The 20,124-nt window shown below is 34.6% G+C and overlaps 1 protein-coding gene across 2 annotated transcripts in view; it reads left to right on the forward strand.

The window, feature by feature from the left end:
- NCAM2 (neural cell adhesion molecule 2) overlaps positions 1–20,124 on the forward strand; it is a gene marked incomplete at both ends in the record, with an annotated part of 278,388 nt that overhangs the window by 223,766 nt on the left and 34,498 nt on the right. For both annotated transcript variants that reach the window (XM_080614205.1, XM_080614206.1), the window contains 3 exons: positions 9,273–9,392; positions 10,535–10,656; positions 15,035–15,215. In XM_080614205.1, the coding sequence (XP_080470331.1) occupies positions 9,273–9,392; positions 10,535–10,656; positions 15,035–15,215 (423 nt within the window). The remainder of the gene's footprint in view (positions 1–9,272; positions 9,393–10,534; positions 10,657–15,034; positions 15,216–20,124) is intronic.

Raw genomic sequence — 20,124 nt, forward strand, 5'->3', positions numbered from 1 at the left:
ACCCTCACAGTAAAGAATTTCTTTCTTATATCCATTCTAAACTTCCCCTGTTTTAACTTTTAGCCCGTTACCCCTTGTCCTGTCACTACAGTCCCTGATGAATAGTCCATCCCCAGCATCCTTGTAGGCCCCCCTCAGATACTGGAAGGCTGCTGTGAAGTCTCCACGCAGCCTTTTCTTCTCCAGGCTGAACAGCCCCAACTTTCTCAGCCTATCTTCATATGGGAGGTGCTCCACTCCCCTGATCATCCTCGTGGCCCTCCTCTGGACTTGCTCCAACAGTTCCATGTCCTTTTTCTGTTAAGGACACCAGAACTGCACACAATACTCCAAGTGAGGTCTCACGAGAGCAGAGTAGAGGGGCAGGATCACCTCCTTCAACCTGCTGGTCATGCTCCTCTTGATGAGGATACGGTTGGCTTTCTGGGCTGCGAGCACAGACTGCCGGCTCATGTTCATTTTCTCATTGACCAACACCCCCAAGTCCTTCTCTGCAGGGCTGCTCTGAATCTCTTCTCTGCCCAACCTGTAGCTGTGCCTGGGATTGCTCCGACCCAGGTGCAGGACCTTGCACTTGGCATGGTTAAACTTCGTAAGGTTGGCATCAGCCCACCTCACAAGCGTGTCAAGGTCCCTCTGGATGGCATCCCTTCCCTCCGGCGTATCAACCGAACCACACAGCTTGGTGTCATTGGCAAACTTGCTGAGGGTGCACTCAATCCCACTGTCCACGTCACCGACAAAGATGTTGAACTAGACCGGTCCCAACACTGATCCCTGAGGGACACCACTCGTTACTGGTCTCCAGCTGGACATCGAGCCATTGACCACAACGGCTCGATGTGGTGTGCGGCCATCCAGCCAGTTCTTTATCCACCGAGTGGTCCACCCATCAAACTGATATCCCTCCAATTTAGAGACAAGGATGTTGTGTGGGACAGTGTCGAAGGCTTTGCACAAGTCCAGGTAGATGACGTCAACTGCTCTGCCCTTGTCCATCATTTCCGTAGCCCCATCATAGAAGGCCACCAAATTGGTCAGGCAGGATTTCCCCTTAGTGAAGCCATGCTGGCTGTCACCAAGCACCTTGTTGTTTTTCTTATGCTGCAATTATTAATACAAAACAGAAGAGTATTCCTCGAGAAGAGGGTATTCTCCAGGTATTTTCAAGGTCATTGAATGACAGAGTAATTATGCATGGAGTTTTACTTTCGCCACATACAATAATGAGGACTAGCACAGCCCTATTTGTATTACATTTCACTATATCATTAAACAAATTTCCTTTTCAACTCTTTTCTCTCTACTCTTTATTTTCTCCATTAGCAAGAAATATAGTATGCAACAATAGGATAAGGAAGAAAAAAATATTAATTAAAATTAACTTTGCATATAGGAAGGAAAAGAACAGTTGTTGAAATCATCATTCATGTCAGTCTTGACGTCTTTGCTTTTTCACAGTAGTGAATGTCATAAAAGACATTTGGGATCATGCTCTAGTCCCTTTGCTTGTCACTGTGAGGGTGGCCTCTTTGAGAGCAGTCACTAGGAGTTGGTTTATTCTTCCCTCAAATGGTGGTGGTGGTGGTGGTGGTTTTTGCCAGCCCCTGCATTTTGTAACAGAGCAAGTAGAGTCTTTTTCTCACACTTTGAGTGCTCCAGAGCTGAAAATTGCATGGATTACAGGAGCAAAGGACAGAACTACTGTGTCATAACCTGCTTCCTAGGTAGCTCCAAGACTGCAGCAACATGCTTTGGTTATGAGACAATTAGTGTTAATGAGAGCTTCCAGTTTAAAAAAATCTGTTGAGTGATAATATACCATTCAAGAGTATAGGAGACTACTTTTGTCAGCATTCAGACTAAGTTGTTTGTTTGGAGCATAAAATCGACCAAGTAAAATAAGTAGCTTAGAAAAGAGAAAATGTATTTAATTTCTAATAATAAATTCAGTGTATGTTGTAGTACATAATTCTCTGTATCTAAGTAAAACTGAGAAAAAAACAAGTAGATATAAATATATTCTGGTTATTACTGTTAGTCCACAAAATTATAATAAAATTCAAAGTCTTGAAATTTTAACTAGCAGTCTCAACTGAGATGCAACACTTGCTAACACATATTAATTTGCCTAATAGCTCTACTTCCCTGAGCACAGTATTAGAAATTTTTGTTCCTTTGTGCTCTGCAGATATACAGAGTTTATCATATGCAGGTTTAGCATTAAGAATACCTGAATTCTTGGTGTCTTGGAGCTTTGTAAGAGTACTGATAAATTTGTAGTAATGAGTAAAGAGTAATTAATTTTCTCAGGTACTTTGAGTCTATCTGGTTGAGAAAAGCCATCACTTAGTTGTATCTGTAACATGGTGCAGTTTTGTAATACTGTGAGAAAGCTAGATAATTGCATGATAAGTAAGAAAACTACTACATGACATGAAACATCTTAAATCTGTTGCGAAGTATTAAATTCATAAAAATGTTGTAGCTCTTCAGAACTTGGCTGACAATAGGAAGAAGATGCAGTGGTTAAAAGTAAACTGCTGTCATTATTTTCTTGGACTTCAAAAGCATTCTCTTTAAAGTTTTCTCTTGCCTTTTTTTTTTTTTTTTGTGTGTGTGTGTGTGTGTAATAAAAAGATATTTGGACCAGTAATCAGTTACTAGTTTAGAATAATGGAAGTTGTTTAATTTATCATCAAATAAATATCGACACATACGCACAATCCTATGCACAAAAAAAGACTGAAAAAAGTATTTTTTAAAAGCTTGTTCTAAAATAATTTATTATTATTTAATAAATAAAATGAAGGTCTACTGTGTACCTTGAGGATGCCTGACATTTTAAAGCTTAGGTTATTACAAGATCATTTGGTTTTGAAATGTCTTTAAACTGTGTGGTTTTAAAGCTCATTATGTGTTTCCATTTTAGCCTAGTTAAAAGGTTTCTGTATGGAAAAGAACGCCAGTAAGTTGAAATTAATAGTGATACCTCACATATTCTAGGAATTTTGGCAGTTTTTTAAATATGGAAGATTGCTTTTGTTAAAAGTGCACTAAAAAAATCAGCATTAAAAATAACACCATTTTTAACAAGAATGAGAACCAAAATCTATTTACCACAGTTAGATCCTAGCTGCGCAGAATTACTACAGGACAAGAGGATAATCAGTACAGATGGCAGAATTTGTTCATTAAATATCCTATATTATTGCCAAATTGGTATAACAAAAAAATTGAAGAAGATATGATAATATGAGCTCTTTTATCAATGGGATTACAAATATATTTTGTTAGCCTTTAGCCTAAAATATTACATACAATTAATAATTTTTAATTTTTCTTAACACTAGTATGTGTAAATAAATTACTTGATATGTAGTTCATTCAAGTATGTTCCTATTCTAAATAAAGTTATGGGAACAGTTTACTGATGCAGTGATCCATCTCAGTAAATTGCTTTTGTTCCAGGAATATTTCTTCTAAGGTATTTTTTTTTCATTTGGTTTGGTTTTTTGTTTGGTTTTGGGGTTGGTTTATTTTGGTAATACTGTGTGCTGTTCTGTGATTTAGATTAAATAAATGTCCTTTTAAAATAAATAAATTAGAAAATTAACTTCTAAAGAAAACCCATTCATTGTTACATCATAGGTATCTTAAATGACAAAACCCATCTTCTGGATTCATGCTGGTTCAATATGTTATAAACTCTGTTGTCAATCCAAAAATTTGTTCTTTTCTGAGGGCTTTGGATTACACTCTTGCTTGCTTTATTTTCATTAATTTATAGCACTTCACATTTTGTAACTATGATTGTCCTATTGATTATTTAATCTTTTTCATATTTGCTTTATTTAAATAAAAATGCTACTTCTGATTCAGCTTATATACTGATATCCCAGAATCCTACCCAGTAAAAATGAAAATTAAATATATGGAGAAAAGGAGTTGACAGGGAAATTGTGATTTGGGGGCTGAACACAAAATATTAAAGTGAATTTTGCCAAGTGCATTTTTTTATATGAACTACTGAGAAGTATTTTATATGGAAATTATTCGTGTTAGTGAACATTATATTAATTATGCCTGATCTACCACACTAGATATCTTTATTCACAGGTACTTGTTTATAGTCACAGTTAATTAAGCAAATACAAATTTTATTACAAGATAATGCAACAACTACATTATAGTGCAAGGAATTATGGAAATTCCAGATAAAGCCATTCTCTGTAATTTTTAGAATGGTTACTTTTGTTTCTATGTATACATTTTAGGGAATTACTTAAGGTTTGATATTGTCTCCATATATATTTATGGAAGTTATGCCAATGATTTCACTGGCAGTAGGATTTGCTATCATTATGTTTTCTCATATAATGTGCAACCTGAAATTTTTTCATTATTAACGTTCATATATTTGTTAGTTGAATTCTGACTTATAGCCAGATGCTTGAATCGGTGTTTATGAAATTAATCCTTATTTGGGCAAGGCAGACAGGTGGAACTGAAGCAGTGTGGCTGTTTCTGCATGTGAATAAACATCTTGCCTATTTGGAACAAAATCCTCTTCCCTGTCCCTTTCCTTGTCGTCGTCCCCCCCGCCCCATACTTCTCCCCTGTGGCAGTTTTTAACTTAATTTTGTCAACACTCCTGTGAGCACACAGAAGCTAGAAAAAGAGGTTTTATACCTGCTACTGTGCAAACATATAGACTAAAAAAAACAGTGTTACTTATCCCAGGCAGACAGAGGTTTTGGGAGAAGTTCCTCAGATTGTGTGACATCGACAGAAGTCTGAGACATTTGTACAGAACCTCGGTGCTGTAATGCCGTAAGTTTCTCGCTGCTCTCTTCCCATCTTTCCGTGTCTTTTTCTTCTGTCCTTAAAAGAGCATGAGTCAAAGAGAAAGCTGTTTAGGCTTCATGAAAATGCTGTTCATTTTTTCCTCTGAAAGAGATTCCAGTATTTCCAGTGGACTCAGTTTTTTTCCTGTGAGTAGTAAAATAATGAGTAAAAGGTGCAGCAAAATGCTGCTAAATCAACTCACTCCACTAACTAACCTGCACCGTATTTAGTCTGCATTCAGTGCGTGGTAATAGAGATTCAGACTAGAGGGAAAGAAATAGGAAAAAAAAAAAAATCCTAAAACTTGTAATGCATCTTTGACAGAAATTTCACACTGCTGTCACTATCTTATACGAGTAAAGATGATATTTCAGCAATGATATGTCTCAGTTACTTTGTTTCAAAATAAGTTTATGCCTCCTTTAGTTAGATCTGGCATCCTGAAGGGGTTGAATTTGGTACTGAAATAACATTGTTCTATGCAACAGATAGATCTCCAATGAGGAGAATGTATTGATATATTTCTGTTAATTGACCTCATATAAGTTCTACTCTGGGATTAATGTAATGTAACTGCTGTTGGCTCCCTTAACCTTCTTTGCTTTGGTGGTGGTTTATGTAATATATCACAGTCCTTAGAAGAGATCTCAGGTAGCTTTCCTTTGGTGAAAAAAACAATTTAATATTCTAGACATTTCCCAGCTCATTCTACTGCAATAAGGTAATATAAACGATCTACCCCTAGACCAGAAATGCAGCTAGGGATTTCTGGTTTTGTTTTTACTCACTTGGATCTATGGTACAATTTATTTCACAGCAAATCTTATGTCAAATGTTGTTTTCCTACAGTTATCTTGACAGCAGTTAAAATTCTGCAATAATAAAATCAACTTTTCTAGCTGAAATGCTTGCGCTCTGTTTGAAATAAGGTGGAGTCCTGCATTTTTGTCTATCTATCTATCTATCTATCTATCTAAAATATTTTTACAGGCTTTTTTTTTCTGTACTGTGTTTGTCCTTTAATGTTTTGGATTTGCTTGCAAATTAGAAGAATTTGTATAGTAAAAGATATCTTTTTAATGTTGTTTAAATTTTAGGATTCTTGCCACAGAATAGGTTAAACTGAATTTTGCTGTTCAGTAAGGTTTAGTTCTTTTTGGTTGTTGTGTTTCTTTTTAAATTCTAGTCTAGAAAATAAAATAACATAAATCCCTCACAGTATTTCTTGCACACCCTGTTAAAAAGTATTTATAATTTTGTTTTAACTCTCTATACAGTACAGTAAACCAAAACCAATATAACTCGTAACTTCTTGTGTCATGATCTCCTCCAGGGGGTACCATGTGACTTGAAGCCTGTCTATACTCTTATAAATGGAAAACACTAAGGTCTGAGCTGTTGTGCATCATGTTAATTGAGCCCAACAATACCTGTGAAGTTCGCAGGAGTATCATTTGGTTTTGCCTCTTTGAAGTTTACTCCTCAATGTAACGAATCACTGTGTGAATAATCCCAGCAAAACCAATTAGTCTACAAAACTGAATTCTTCAGATAAAGTGTGCAGATACTGTGATTAGGAAGAAAATATAAAAACAGAAACAGGTAGATAGGACAGGTAGAAAAAAACCTGAAAAAATTCAAATCTGAAAGATTAAAAGGAATTTCACTTTCATTATATCTGGGATGATACATGCCAATGAATATACCGATGGCTTAGTTTACACATATGGTATGCAGTGGACCAATTTTTTCAACATTCATATTCTGAAAATCCTGTATTTCTTTTAGAATATTATCGGAATTTTTACACCTAATTATGTTGGTATCATTGAAAACTGTAAACAAAATACCCATTTTGGCGAGGAGTGTGAGCTGTGGACTCTTGCAAGAGAAGTTCTGTTTGTATATGCAAACATGAATAAGTTAATTTTGTACTTAAATGACAGATACATACCTGAAAGAAAAAACAAAATCATGTTGTTTTCTTCCATTCTGATCATATTTTAAATATGTGTAAAATTATTAAATAATGTAAAATTATTTAAATAATGTGTAAAAAAAACTGTAAAACACTTAACAAACAGTGTAAGTTTCACTACTCTTAGATTCCTTTTAAGCCCTGCACTTTTGTTACATACTGTAGTTTCTTACTCTTAATCTAGATATCTTTTACAACTGGAGTGTCTGAAGTATTCTGATCAAGAATGGTTCCTTTCTTTGTTTTCCAGGAGTAGATAGTTGTGATTTTTTTCCAATGTATAAAATATATTCACATAATACCATCACTGATATCAAGTGGTTCCAGTTTTTGAGGACATATTTTCCTATCAGATTTAGTTCGGTTAATTCCATAAATGTGTTTGTAAGAGTTGTTGTGTCGACACACATAGTGCTGTGCAGGGGATTCTAAAATAGACGCTGATTCTTTAAATACTGCATGTAGACGTAATTTTATTCATTTAGATAGGCCCCAGGAGTCACTTAAGTGTTTATAGAATCAGATCCGTGGATTTTCTGTAGTTAACACGTTCATGTTTTGTTAAGTGTAGACTCATAGTCATGCTTTTATATTGTTTAAATTTTAAAAACATTTACAGTAATACTAGGTTTTAGCATGCCTTAAGGTTTATTTTCAGTGAAGTTATTCAGCCTTGGAAAGGTAATCATGGCTGAAAGGCAAGTCAAACACTGCTACTGCTTGATTTAGGTTTTAAGTTTCATCTTGCCATAACTGGATGTTATATATAATAATCCTCCAAATTCTATTCTTACTCTCATGATGGTACTTTAGTTTTTCATTACATGGTTATACTTCATAGTTTTATATTTTTAAATCTCATGGAAATATGGTAAAGATAAAATATGCTGGAAGACACAGTTCTACTGTTTTGTTTACAAGAAAGCAGTTATCATGTTTCAATGGGAAAGTGTTCATAATAGAGTGTGAATTGTAAAAGTTACTGCTTTTTCCAAAATACATTAAATCCCTTTAGTTTCACATTTAATGGGACCTCTGTCTGTCTGGTGCAGAAACTAAAGAGATAGAAATTCTAATAAATCTGGACTCAAAAGAATAACAGAGTACTGACAGAAATAATTGCACTTTCATTATATATATCTTGAAAACCAAGCCTAAAGCAACTATTAAAATATTTCTCTATATTGAAAAAGTGGGCTCCGTAGAGACTCGGAAAGAGACTATTGGCTCTTTCTCAAGACATCACAGTGCTTTATCCTTTTGTAAGATAATACACCTGCTGCTTTTTTTGGCAATTTATGTCAGTTCCCCAACGTGAATCTGACATATGGAGAGCTCATCACAGAGCTGGCAAACAGCAAGTAGGCAATTGCTGTACAGGCAATAAAAGGAAGCTTTTTTATAAAGGCAGGGTAATGGTCCAAAAACTCTCTGTGGACTGAAGTTTCCAAGCGCTTATTCAATATCAATATTAGTAATATACAGTACTATGGTAATATATAATCCTGCATTCACATAAAGGATCCAACACCCTTTTTCTGGATTTTGTTTCTAGACTTGTTACTGTACACCAGAGAAACAATATTCTTAATGCTGTATGGTATTCTTTTTAGCAAGCTTTTTCCACTGTTTTCTACTTCTCTCTGCTTCTTTCTCCTTCTTCAAGTAGAATCATAGAGATAAGTTCAGGCTGTGTGAAAGATTTCTGCCAGGGATTCAGTCTTGGTTTCTGAAAGCAAGTCCTAAGTTCAGACACTTTTATTTGCTTATAATTTGATAAGTATTTCCATAGACTTCCTCTTAAGTGTGTACAAACAGGCCTAATTCACTTTCAGGTCCTTAGTAGAGAATTCATAACTCTTCCTTCGATCATCATAGCCATCTGTCATTTTAGGTCTTAAATACGTTGTTGAACAAGCAAACCATGACACCAGCAATTCACCACTAGTCTACACGGAGATGCATTTAATAGTGTGGTCCAAGGATGGTTGATACTGCTGTGCATGAGGGAAAAATGGCAAGCTGTGAACCATGTGAAGGTGGCTGGAATGCACATCAGATGCCTATTGCCAACTAGGAGAATGGAAACTGATAATTTTTTGCCAGATTCATGTCTCCTGTGCTCACAATCTGAATATAAAATACCAATCCCTGTCAAGGTCCTTAACTGCTGCCTATAGGTTCTGTAACACTGACAGTAAATTCCTTCAGATGCATAACTTCCTCAGTCACAACAATGATTTTATACAGATGAAAAAAAAAGGGTACTCTTAGCTGTTAACAAAAAAGCTAAGTTTGGTGCCTCTGGATTGTGAGAAAATGGGATTCATTAAGTTGCAAGTGAAACAAGCAAATTATGAAATTGCAAGACTTTTTTTTTTTTTTTTTTTTTAGTGTATTGCTTCATCAAATTCTGTTCCCATATCTTTTCTTCCTTTTCCTTTAGCAATGGTTGTTCTCAGCAATTTGGAACCAAATACAACATATGAAATCAAAGTAGCCGCTGTAAATGGAAAAGGGCAAGGAGAGTATAGCAAAATCGAGATCTTTCAGACCTTACCTGTCCGTGAGTAGTAATTGAGCTATTAAATGAAAATGTAAATAGAATATTTTGTCTCCAGATCAGCTAATAATTTAAATTATGATTCACTGTGGATAACATATTTTATATTTGCACACTACTCCTAAGTGCATAACATCAGTCTTTATATTGTTTCTCAGAAACCATGGTTTTGTCCTCTTATTCCCTCCCACCAAGTAGTATGAATGAACTTAAATTGGAAAATTTATCACATTATCTATAATTTTGAGACTTAGACAAATTTGTGGTTTATATTTAGGATCACAAACCATGAAGCGTATTAAATTAAGGACTTTTTCTCATTTACACTCGTTTACACAATTACTACAGATATTTCTAAAGGAACCGTATTTTTGTATGTGGATGTAAACTTACAGATATTTTGAAGATAAGACACAAGTATAACAACTCACTTTCATTTAGGATCTGATTAAACTTTATAAAGGCATTGTGTATAGAAATGATAATTAGTCTGTGAATTTAAATTAGCTAAGTGGCTTAAACTGGCTATTAACCCTGCCATTGTACATTTAATTATATTTTTCCTTTATATTATTATATTTATCCTTACATTGCAGAAGAAGTTGGTTTTGCTTTTGGTAATCTTATTCTTTAAATTTCTTGTTAATACAGACTACTCTAAAAGTATCTAATTTTGCCTCAGCACATTTATTGAAGGGTTAATTTACCTTATAACTATATTACAGTCTTCCACATGGGACTAGAACTCATGCTTGATATTAAGAGTGCTTTTCTGTAAGTTAGTGTTACCCGCAGAATTCAGTGTGAGTAGCAACTTGCAACTTGCCAGCCTAGCTGAATTGATGGCCTGATCATTTCTGAAGTAAATTACATCTGAAAATGTCAAAAGATGAAAGGTCTTAAACAAGTACTTCTTTCATACTTCACATAATTTTGTTTCCGTTTGTGTGATAATTAATCTACATTAGAACATACTCTAAGCAAAATATTTAACACACTTATTAAGGTTGTTCTGCAGTGCTTGGAAGTACTATGTTGATTTTAAAGATTTTGATTAATAACATTGTGGACAAGTTCCCAGATGTAATTTAAGACTTATCTTTTGCTGAATTATTATTATCATCTACTTTTTTTTCCTTATTTAGGGGAACCAAGTCCCCCTTCAATTCATGGGCAACCAGAAAGTGGCAAGAGTTTTAAACTTAGCATAACCAAACAAGATGATGGAGGTGCCCCCATTTTGGAATATATTGTGAAATACAGAAGTGTAAGTATTTCAGATGCTTAGTAATATCTGGTTTTAATATAGCCAAGACTATTTATATGATTTGAAATGTGAAAAAATGGTTTGCATACTACAAAAAGAAGACATAGTATAGTATGTTTTCTTTTGTGACTAGGTTGCTAATGCAAGATTATAAAATAAAAGATAAAAAAGAAACAAAAGCACCGTGTTCTTTCTAAAGGTGTAACTGAGAGGTCATTTTAATAAGAAAACTGTATTCTCTGTTTTGTTATGTGGTAAATGAGGAACATTCATGTTCACCTCTCAAAAGTGCATTAAATTAGCAGACATTGAAGTTATATAATTAAGGGTTGTTTGAGCAGCAAATTAATAATCTTTTATAAATGAATCTGTATTGATAGATAGCATCCTAGAATTTGAAAGCTATACTCCAGTGCTCCATATTATTTTGAAATTAAATTAATTATCTGTTCATGTTTCATATTTTCTGTCTTCCTAGATTCCAGGGTTCAGCTTAAAAAAGCTAAATAATTTCAAATTATTAGGACGTTCATGAGTTTCAGTGTATATATCAGTTCTTTAACAGCCATTGTGCAGATTTTTTTGGCGTTTGATCAGCTACAGTCTGGTTGGTGTGCTCTCATTAAATCCGGCAAGTTTAAAAAACACACCTTTCTAGCTAAAATATCCTTCCTTTCCTGATTTACTATGTTTAGAAATTACTGGGTTGAAGAAGTAACTATAAAGCTGGTAAAAACAATGAATTTAATTCAAAAGTATGCATTTTCTAATAACTTCTTTGTGTTCTTTTAGGAAGATTGTACTACTTTTACCTGACTAGATCCACTAAAAGGTCCAGAGTGCAATAGCAGATGTACATGTCCATATCAAGAGTCTAAAAGATACTGGGAATGTAATATCAGATATTTAGTCTTGTTAAATAGAAGCTAGTGAGGACTGTATTTAACAGAAATAAACAATCTTTGAGAAATTAATTGCAGAACATGTTTCAGTGTTCCCAAAAAGGAAAAACCCTTTCCTAATTTTCAATAGGTTTTTTTCACATTTCCTGATTATTCCTATAATGTAACCCTTTGATGGTAGTTCTGGCATTGTCCAAGTGCTAAACCTGGCATATAGTATGATTTTCATAAGGTAACCAAAGAAGATTGCTAGCTCCAAGTCAACTGAGAAAAAATTGGTAGAATTTTTGAGAGTAGCCTGGGGACATACATAGCAGTTATTCTGATATCACTGATCCCAAAATCTTAATTGACCTTCTTAAACAACTTTCAGTCCACTGAGTGCAGCTGGCATTAAAGAAAAGTAATTGTAAAGAAGAGAGGGTAGTATAATACGCAATACAAGATACAATGCAGTTTCATAGGACTGAGCTTCCTGTTTAGGTAACAATGCCTCTAAGTATTTCTAATTAAAAAGAAAATAAATTACTTGGACATAATATGCAGTATATGTAATTTCATCGGTGTCTGTGACTTAAGTAAGCTAAATTATTTTGAATATATCCTGAATATATTTTGAAACCTGATTTTCATCTAGTGTTCTGACTAAGGTACAATATTATAGCCTAAAACATCACTCCTTGCGTATATTGTTGAAAGATAAATGTGCAGTTTAAGCAGTAATGGTAAACTTAATCAGTTGCTGAAGAAGATAGCTTTTACTTGGACCTCAAATCCATATCTACTTAAGCTTCCGACTGAAAAAGCGATTTGACTAAATTAAAGACCATCCTACAACAAAAGAGCATGATGATTTTTTTTGTGTGTGTTTTAATCAGAATGAATGGATGCTATTTAAAGTTCTTTATTATCTGTTGACTGCTTCTCTTCTATCTTCCCCATTGGTTGTATTTAATTAGCTTTCCTATAACTCTTGCCAGCCTCATTACTAGCACCTAGACCAATGTATTTGCCTGCCTATTTAAAGAGCACATTAGAAAACAAGCTATACATCAGTGTCTTTTTCTTCTTTGTTTTTCATAACAGCCTATGTCTTACTAATAGTTAGTTCTCTCATATTTAATTTTCAATACAGAGTTTGTTGTTGTTTGTCTATTTTGTTTTGTTTTGTTTTTTTTTTTTACTGGAAGAAGGGCAGCCTTTAAGATACAGCAATTTTATAGCCTGGTTTAGGGCAATTAGTAAGTTTTGTTTTTCTGGAAATCATGTTTCATTCTGTCAAATACTGCTTTCCTAACGTCACTTTGTTTGTATTGTGGGCAGTAGTTATTATAATCACTTAATTAGAAGCTTCACTTCTCGGTCTGTATTCCAGAGAAGTCGATACTATGCAATTTTTATGAGCAGCAGCTTCAAACTGATTCCTGGTCTTGTGCAAAGATAGTGAAGACAGTCTTACAAAGCTTCCCTGATGAAGCCTGAAGCTGATAGCATACAATGACTTCAAAGTTACCTTAAGATGTAGGAGAAAGATGAGGGAAAACTTCCCCAGTAATCAGGTGGGAAAAGCAGTGATGGGGATTCCCTAGACAAGCATCCCATCCAATGCGGGAGATGACCACCCAACCACATTTCTCATGATAACTATAATTTTAATGGGGACCAACTCAAGCTACCCTTTGGTTGTTCCTGCTTTTAGTGCTGTTAAACTTGGTTGGGCACACATGATGAGGTGCTGGTGTTGCACAATGGATTTTAAGCTGTATTCGTATAAATCATTGGGGAAAGTTTTTTGGTTTTCTTTTTTTTTTATCTCTAAGTTCCACTTTACCTTGGACTTTACCTTGCCAGATCCTTGGACTTTCTGTGCATTTTAACACTATGTACATTATCGGCCATTTTGTACTTTGTTCAGTATTTGTCCTATATTGCACAGACCTATAAGGCATCAACATGATGTAATGAATTCTTGTGAAGTCACTGCTTTAAACTATCGGGTTTTCTTCTAAGAAGATTTATTGATATTTTTTCCTGCCAGCTTTCAAGACAGTTGGCATCTCCTGACGTTGTTGGTTTTTTTTTTATACTGCTTAACCAAGTAGACACTTTCACCTTGCTGCAAACATTCCTGGAAAGATGGTTTACTCTATTTTAATCATTCCCAGGACTGTCATGTCAGTATGAATGCCAGTGCAAAAGCAGCAAGAAAGAGTTTAAGAAAAAGTGAAGTCAGTGTGGAGAAACCATCACACTCAGTGCTGATAGCTAATTAGTTATTTCAGCACTGCAGATAATGGAGTTTAGTCTGTCACTCTATTTTCTCCAGACTTGGGACTAACAGGTACAAGGAGCATGACTGGGCTCCGAACTATCTAATTTAGATGCAATTTTCTTTGACACTTCTGTCAGTCAAGAGCAAAGTGCTTTAGCAAGGACCCTAAATTTAAGCTGCTGAGAAGTACAGTAGTCTGCAGCAAAAAGTTATGCTCCCTGTATTTGAAGGGGTTTTTTCGCTGGAAAGTTTTTATCCACTGACTGGTCTGTATTGTTGTATGGGTTGAAAGAATGGGTCTCAGCCACAGTTTTTGCCACTTTATCGTACCTCAGTGTTTGGTAAGAATAGGTGTACACAGATTTTTACTGACTGTTAGTGATACTCCTTTGAACAAGAAGGCTTTTGTGTTTGACAGTGGTTCTCATTTGTATAAAGAATAATTAAATATATTGTGCACTTAAAGGAGCAATTGCAAAGGTAAGTATTCCAAATTTATGAAATGCTAGAATTAAGACTGCAACTGAAGTCCTCATTTGTTTCCTTTGTACAGTTAATTATCTGAATTTAAACCTTATTTTTTCTCCAGAACACCATCTTAATGATTTACATGTATCTCATCAGTGTAGAGATAGGACTGCATACTTAGTTGTGTTTATACTGTCGCATACGACCTAGTTTGCAAACTATTACTATAACACCACATACTACTGCAGTTAGTGTATATTTTCATTATATAAATAATGTATGATCTTGCATTCATGAACAGTTCAAGTTTGGATTTAATGTTGAGTTTCTCTTAAAGAACATTGATCAAAATGTACTCAAAGCATCTATATAAATTAAACCTTTTACAGAATTTACTCTTAGCAGCATTAGTAAATAATTACCCTGCTGTTCCCCAAGATAAACATCAGTATTTCAGCAATGTATAAATTGAAGCCAAAAGGTTTAAAGGGATTGCCTACAAAATACCTAAATCCACATTATGGAAACATGATTTGGAGTGGTCAAAATTGACAAAAGACCAAAAGCCTGATTACTCAGAACTCCAAAATTAGATTATTTGAATGTTCATAACCTCTTAAATGAAACTCCATATTTTTTGTGCATCATGTAGACACATAGTTTATGCGTATTGTACAAATAATACTTATAATACTCTTGATTTTGAGAATTTAAACTAATATTTGCATATTTACAGAAAGATAAGGAAGACCAGTGGCTAGAGAAAAAAGTGCAGGGTAGCAGAGACCACATCATCTTAGAGCATCTTCAGTGGACCATGGGTTACGAAGTACAAATTACAGCTGCCAACAGACTGGGTTATTCTGAACCAACATTGTATGAATTCAGTATGCCACCAAAGCCCAACATTATTACAGGTAAGTTAATTTTGGAGTGTTTTCTTTCTATAAATTGTTTGCTACTCATAGTACACAAATATATGTAGGTGAACATAAAGTAACTGAAGTCTCCTTTAACTGACAAAGCCTGAGACACCATACTCTATTATCAGCAAAGACTTGATTCAAAACCCTTGAATGGGACCCTCTTTCTTACTTTTGTCTTAGTAATAAAGTCATTTGTAAGTACAGAACACTGAATCTTCAACCCAGTTGATGACAGGTAATGAAGAATACAGTATTTACTGTATATACAGTATTTACAGTAGACAAATTGCAATTTGTCTATTGTAAGAAACTTAGTTACTGAAGTTCTTGATTTCAATCCTGTCTCTACATGTGCTTCAAGATATATATGTATATATATTCACATGTAATAAAGGTAGTTATTTTATGGTCTGATGAGGTTAAGACTTCAAATCGTCTTGTTTGAATACCGTCTTACTGATTCACCCTAACATGGTAAGCATACAACCTTCTGTTAGGCCTGTTTACAAGCTTTGAAATCTGCAGAAATGTTGTTCATATTTTTAAGTGTATAAATAGGAAGGTTTGGAAATTTTTTAAGGAAAACTGGTTAGTACTTAAGAGTGAGTGTGCTATAGTAACTAGTTTATCAAGCTTTAATGCTACCCAACATAAAATTATGTTTTAGTATGCAAAATTATTTTGCTCAGAATAAACCTAAAATACAATAGTAATTTTTCTTATATTACAGGTTGATTTAATTTTTATAAAGCATATATTATGAGGAAGATATTTCAAACATTTTATCTAAATTATGAGCTGGTATCTTTAATAATGAATTCCAAATTAAATCAGTGTCATCATTACCATTGTAAAATCAGGTGCTAGGTCCTCTAACATGGTGCTTTCTGTATGCTATATTCTGTTGCAGTATTAGAATCAAATTAAGATCATACCAAATAAGTATAGTGCTTCATATATTAAAATGTAGACTATGTCACTACCTGTGCTTGTATTTGAACATCTGACAAGCATTGATCTTAGTAAAGTGGTTATGAGTTTGAGTCAAAGACTACTTTGTCATCAAAAAAGTCTGAAATAACAAATTTTTTTTTCTGTCTATTGAAAGTTTTCTTCAAATATATTTTTAGGGAAGTTATCTCAAGGTCTCTGCAACAATTTGTTGATATTGGAAGTATTGTTACTTGCATTTATAGAAAGGAATAGGCATTTGTAATTCAATAATAGGTTTAGATCCAGTTCTAGTACAGATATTTGGTTTAGGCACTTGAATTGCCATAGTGAGAGGTGATTTGCATTTTGATTGAAATTCAGGGCCTCAGTAGGCCCTGTGTACTTGTTTTTAAACAGATTGCTTTAAAAACAGATTAAACACAGTACCTCATGATTGCCATCATTCAGAAAAAGAAGAGGGAAAAAGAAATGTAGGAAAGACTGTTGTCCAAAAGAAATAAAAATATTTGTCAAGCAGAAGAATAAATAAAACCCTATTTAGGTAACTGGAAGGGGTAAGCCATGCAATCTAACTTGAACCTATTATAATTATTTGAAATATTCTGCATAACTGTCACAGATGCTGTAACTGTTGGCAGCATGATATGCCTCTGTAAATGGTAAGGGAAGTGGTCTCTAGACATTCAAATGAAAAGCAGCTTAGTTAGTTTCAGAAGACAGAGCATTTTTATCTGAACACAGGTTTATAGATATTTAGGGGCTTTTTCCTTTCTGTGCTCTCCTGTAAGCTCAAGTACTTGTAAGAAGCCTGTTACACTATTTAATATCAGGGCTTTTTTATATGATTGTTTATTGCAATTGTGATTGTGGAACTAATTAGTTTCCTTCACAACTATTTTTGCAAAGACTGAAAAGAGTGTGAAATTCCCATTATAAGCACATTCTGTAAGCGATTTTTAAAGTATGGCAAAAGACACTTAGAATCAGTGGAACATTGATGTTCATTTTCATGAGTTAGTATGGTTATCTTGTTTTGAAATGGTATAATATTATTATTGGAATATAATATGCATATATAACGTTGCGAATGTATGAACCTACTCTTTCAAAACTTGATAGCTAATGCATATAAAATGCTCAACTTTGAGGGGAATACTTTCTGGTATCAGTCAACTTGGATGATGCACTGTTTGTCTACTTTGAGCCTTAGGTATTTGCAGCTAGACATTTACAATGAGATCCTAATAAAGACATAGGCAACAGGAATGAAATGTGACTTTTGAATCAAATCTGCATCACCTATCCTGTGCTCACTTAGCAGATTCTGATGACTGAGATACCTTTCCTGATTATTCATGTAATTACTAGAAAACCTGAAGGTTTTCTTATCTATGTGCCCAGATCTGTGAAACTTCAGCTGGACTGTTTCTGTCTTGCTCTAAATGTAATTAAAACACAAGATATCTGTAGAGCCTGTGTATGCAATCTCATGGATATTACTTATCCAGAGACAATTTGGGGATCATCAAAGTATAGGATACTATTCTGGTGAAAATGTGTGGATGCTAATGAAATAAATTAGAGAACTAGAGAGAGAATGGAGGCAAGGATACATTTGTTGTCCATCAGTACGTGCTTACGAGGGAAATGGGAGTTATCACAAGAAATAAAACTGGCTCTAATTCCTTCAGAAGGAGCTTGATTATGTTTTCAAGAGCCATTGGATATAAGGCAAAAGTAGTAATCCCTGATGGCAGGGACAGGAAGCCAAAACTCTACTTACCTGTGCACTGAATCCACAACTTCTGCTTGCTAGGAAGTGCACGTGTACCAGCTCCTGGCTGGCAGTCAGATTCTGTTATAACACAATGTGATGATCTTCTGTCAGCAATCTTAGGTCTAGGAAGGAGCTTGAGACTGAAAATTGCTGTCTGGCATCAGTGAGGTGTATAAATGAGACAGACATTCCTTTAAATTTTCACACGGTTAGCCTTAGCAGCCTCCAACTATAGATCTACTTGATTTTATAATTTCTGTTCCTAGGCCTTTAACACAATCTCCATTCACAGAATCCCACAGATTCGTTATTAGCTTCTCAAATTTGTAATCCTTCTAATGCACGTTTCCTGGTTTACTGAAAGGTTTACCAATGGAACCTTGCACTGACTTTGAGAAATACTAAACAAGCCACGTTCTTGAAACAGCCTTAAATAAATGCATGTATATTCATGTATGTGTGTATGTGTTTATAGATACACATGCCTGTGTATTATATCTACGTATATATAATTTTACTTTTCACTTTTTTGAGTCAACAATTCCATCTTTTTTTTTTTTTTTTACTTAGGCGTATGAGCATGTATTTAACAGTCATGCTTTGAAGAAAGAGTGGCATAGTCTTAAATGTAGTGTTGTATGTATTCCAAAATCTCACTATGGATCCTAGTGGGCAGTACTTGCAGCCAGGTGCAACTCTCAACACTGATTGCCTCCGAGTGAAGTCTTTGCCAGATTTTCAGTACCGATTTGTGGTATTTTAGAAAATATATAGTGTTAAGCTGCTTATAGTCCTGTGAGGAAAAAAAAAAAAAAAAAAGGATTCTCAAAGGAGCTGTTTGCCTTAGCTTTTAGCTCTTTCTCAGTGTTAAAACAGCATAGACTAACCTCTGCAGCCATAAGAAATCCTCTGACTAAGTGCCACCAAAAACAAAGACCATTAGCTCCCAGAGCCAACACTACAGCCCATTTGTATGGCTCCATTTGCTCCTTAGCAGGACAGAGACAGAGAACCTGTCTTTGTACTGTGCAGCTGGTACAAAATTGTCCAAATCTATCATTCTGAACCATTACTATTACAAACTAAAAGCACATCTGCAGTTTTATATTAAGTGAATCTTAAAAGAAGATGAAATGAAAGGTGTTAAAAGAGGATACTTTCTGCAAATGTTAGAAAAATTTTCAGAAATTAGAGGCGGAAGGTTTATGCAGGTGCCGTCTTCCAAAAAGCTTTTATCTAGTCAATGCTGTGTCTCTGGAAGGCCAGTAGATATATTAAAAATGCCTGCAAGTTGTGTTTTATCCCAAGTTTTTTCTTCTTCATTATAAATTAATAACTTGGTGCAATAGTGGGAAAATGAGAAAAGCATTTTGCTATAATAAGACTCCCTTAGACTTATTTTTCTCACTTTGTGATATTGGTTGTTTGGGGGTATTTTAGCTTCCAAAGCTGCATGAATTCTCACAGTATTCTTTTATTAACATTACTGGAAAAAAATGAGACGAACCACTTGTGCATCTCGTTTACTTTTTTTTTTCTATGCATGACTCTTACCAATGCTTAAAATCACATAGTGATAAGCAAAGAGGAACAATCTAAAACATGATATTTTCCCTCATCATCGCTACTAGAAAAGATGTTACTCTTCATGCCAAATATTATTTTTATAAGTAGGTATTACAAAAATGCAGCATTAGGATCTCCAGTGGTGTCAAAGTAAATGAAAAATAAAAATAGTTCTTATCAGTGCTTCAGGTACGTGTGTATATATATGTGTATTTAAATATGTGTATATATATTTTATGATGTATTGCATAGACAAAGCAGGGGGTTTGAACTATACAGACAGTGTTTTATTAGAATAGAAGCTAGGGTAATGAACTTTTTCATCCAGAAACTGAAAATGACAAAGTACAGAAAAATGTAAATAAGTTTTCCTGATGCCCACAATTTTCTCTCAGGGTGAGTCATTTGATTTTTCTTTCAGCCAAGCAATTCATTGACTTTTTTTGAATAGAAATAAATTCTGTATGATCCCATCTGTGTATCTGGAATAAGTTATTGTTCCTGTCACAACTTGCTGCCAAACAGCAGACTTTCCTGCTGCAGGTTCTCTCCTTGTCTCTCCCATCCCTTCAACCCTGACCCATGGGCTGCAAGAGACTCCCT

Source organism: Psittacula echo (genome assembly GCF_963264785.1).
Source record: "Psittacula echo genome assembly, chromosome: 3".
NCBI lineage: Eukaryota > Metazoa > Chordata > Aves > Psittaciformes > Psittacidae > Psittacula > Psittacula echo.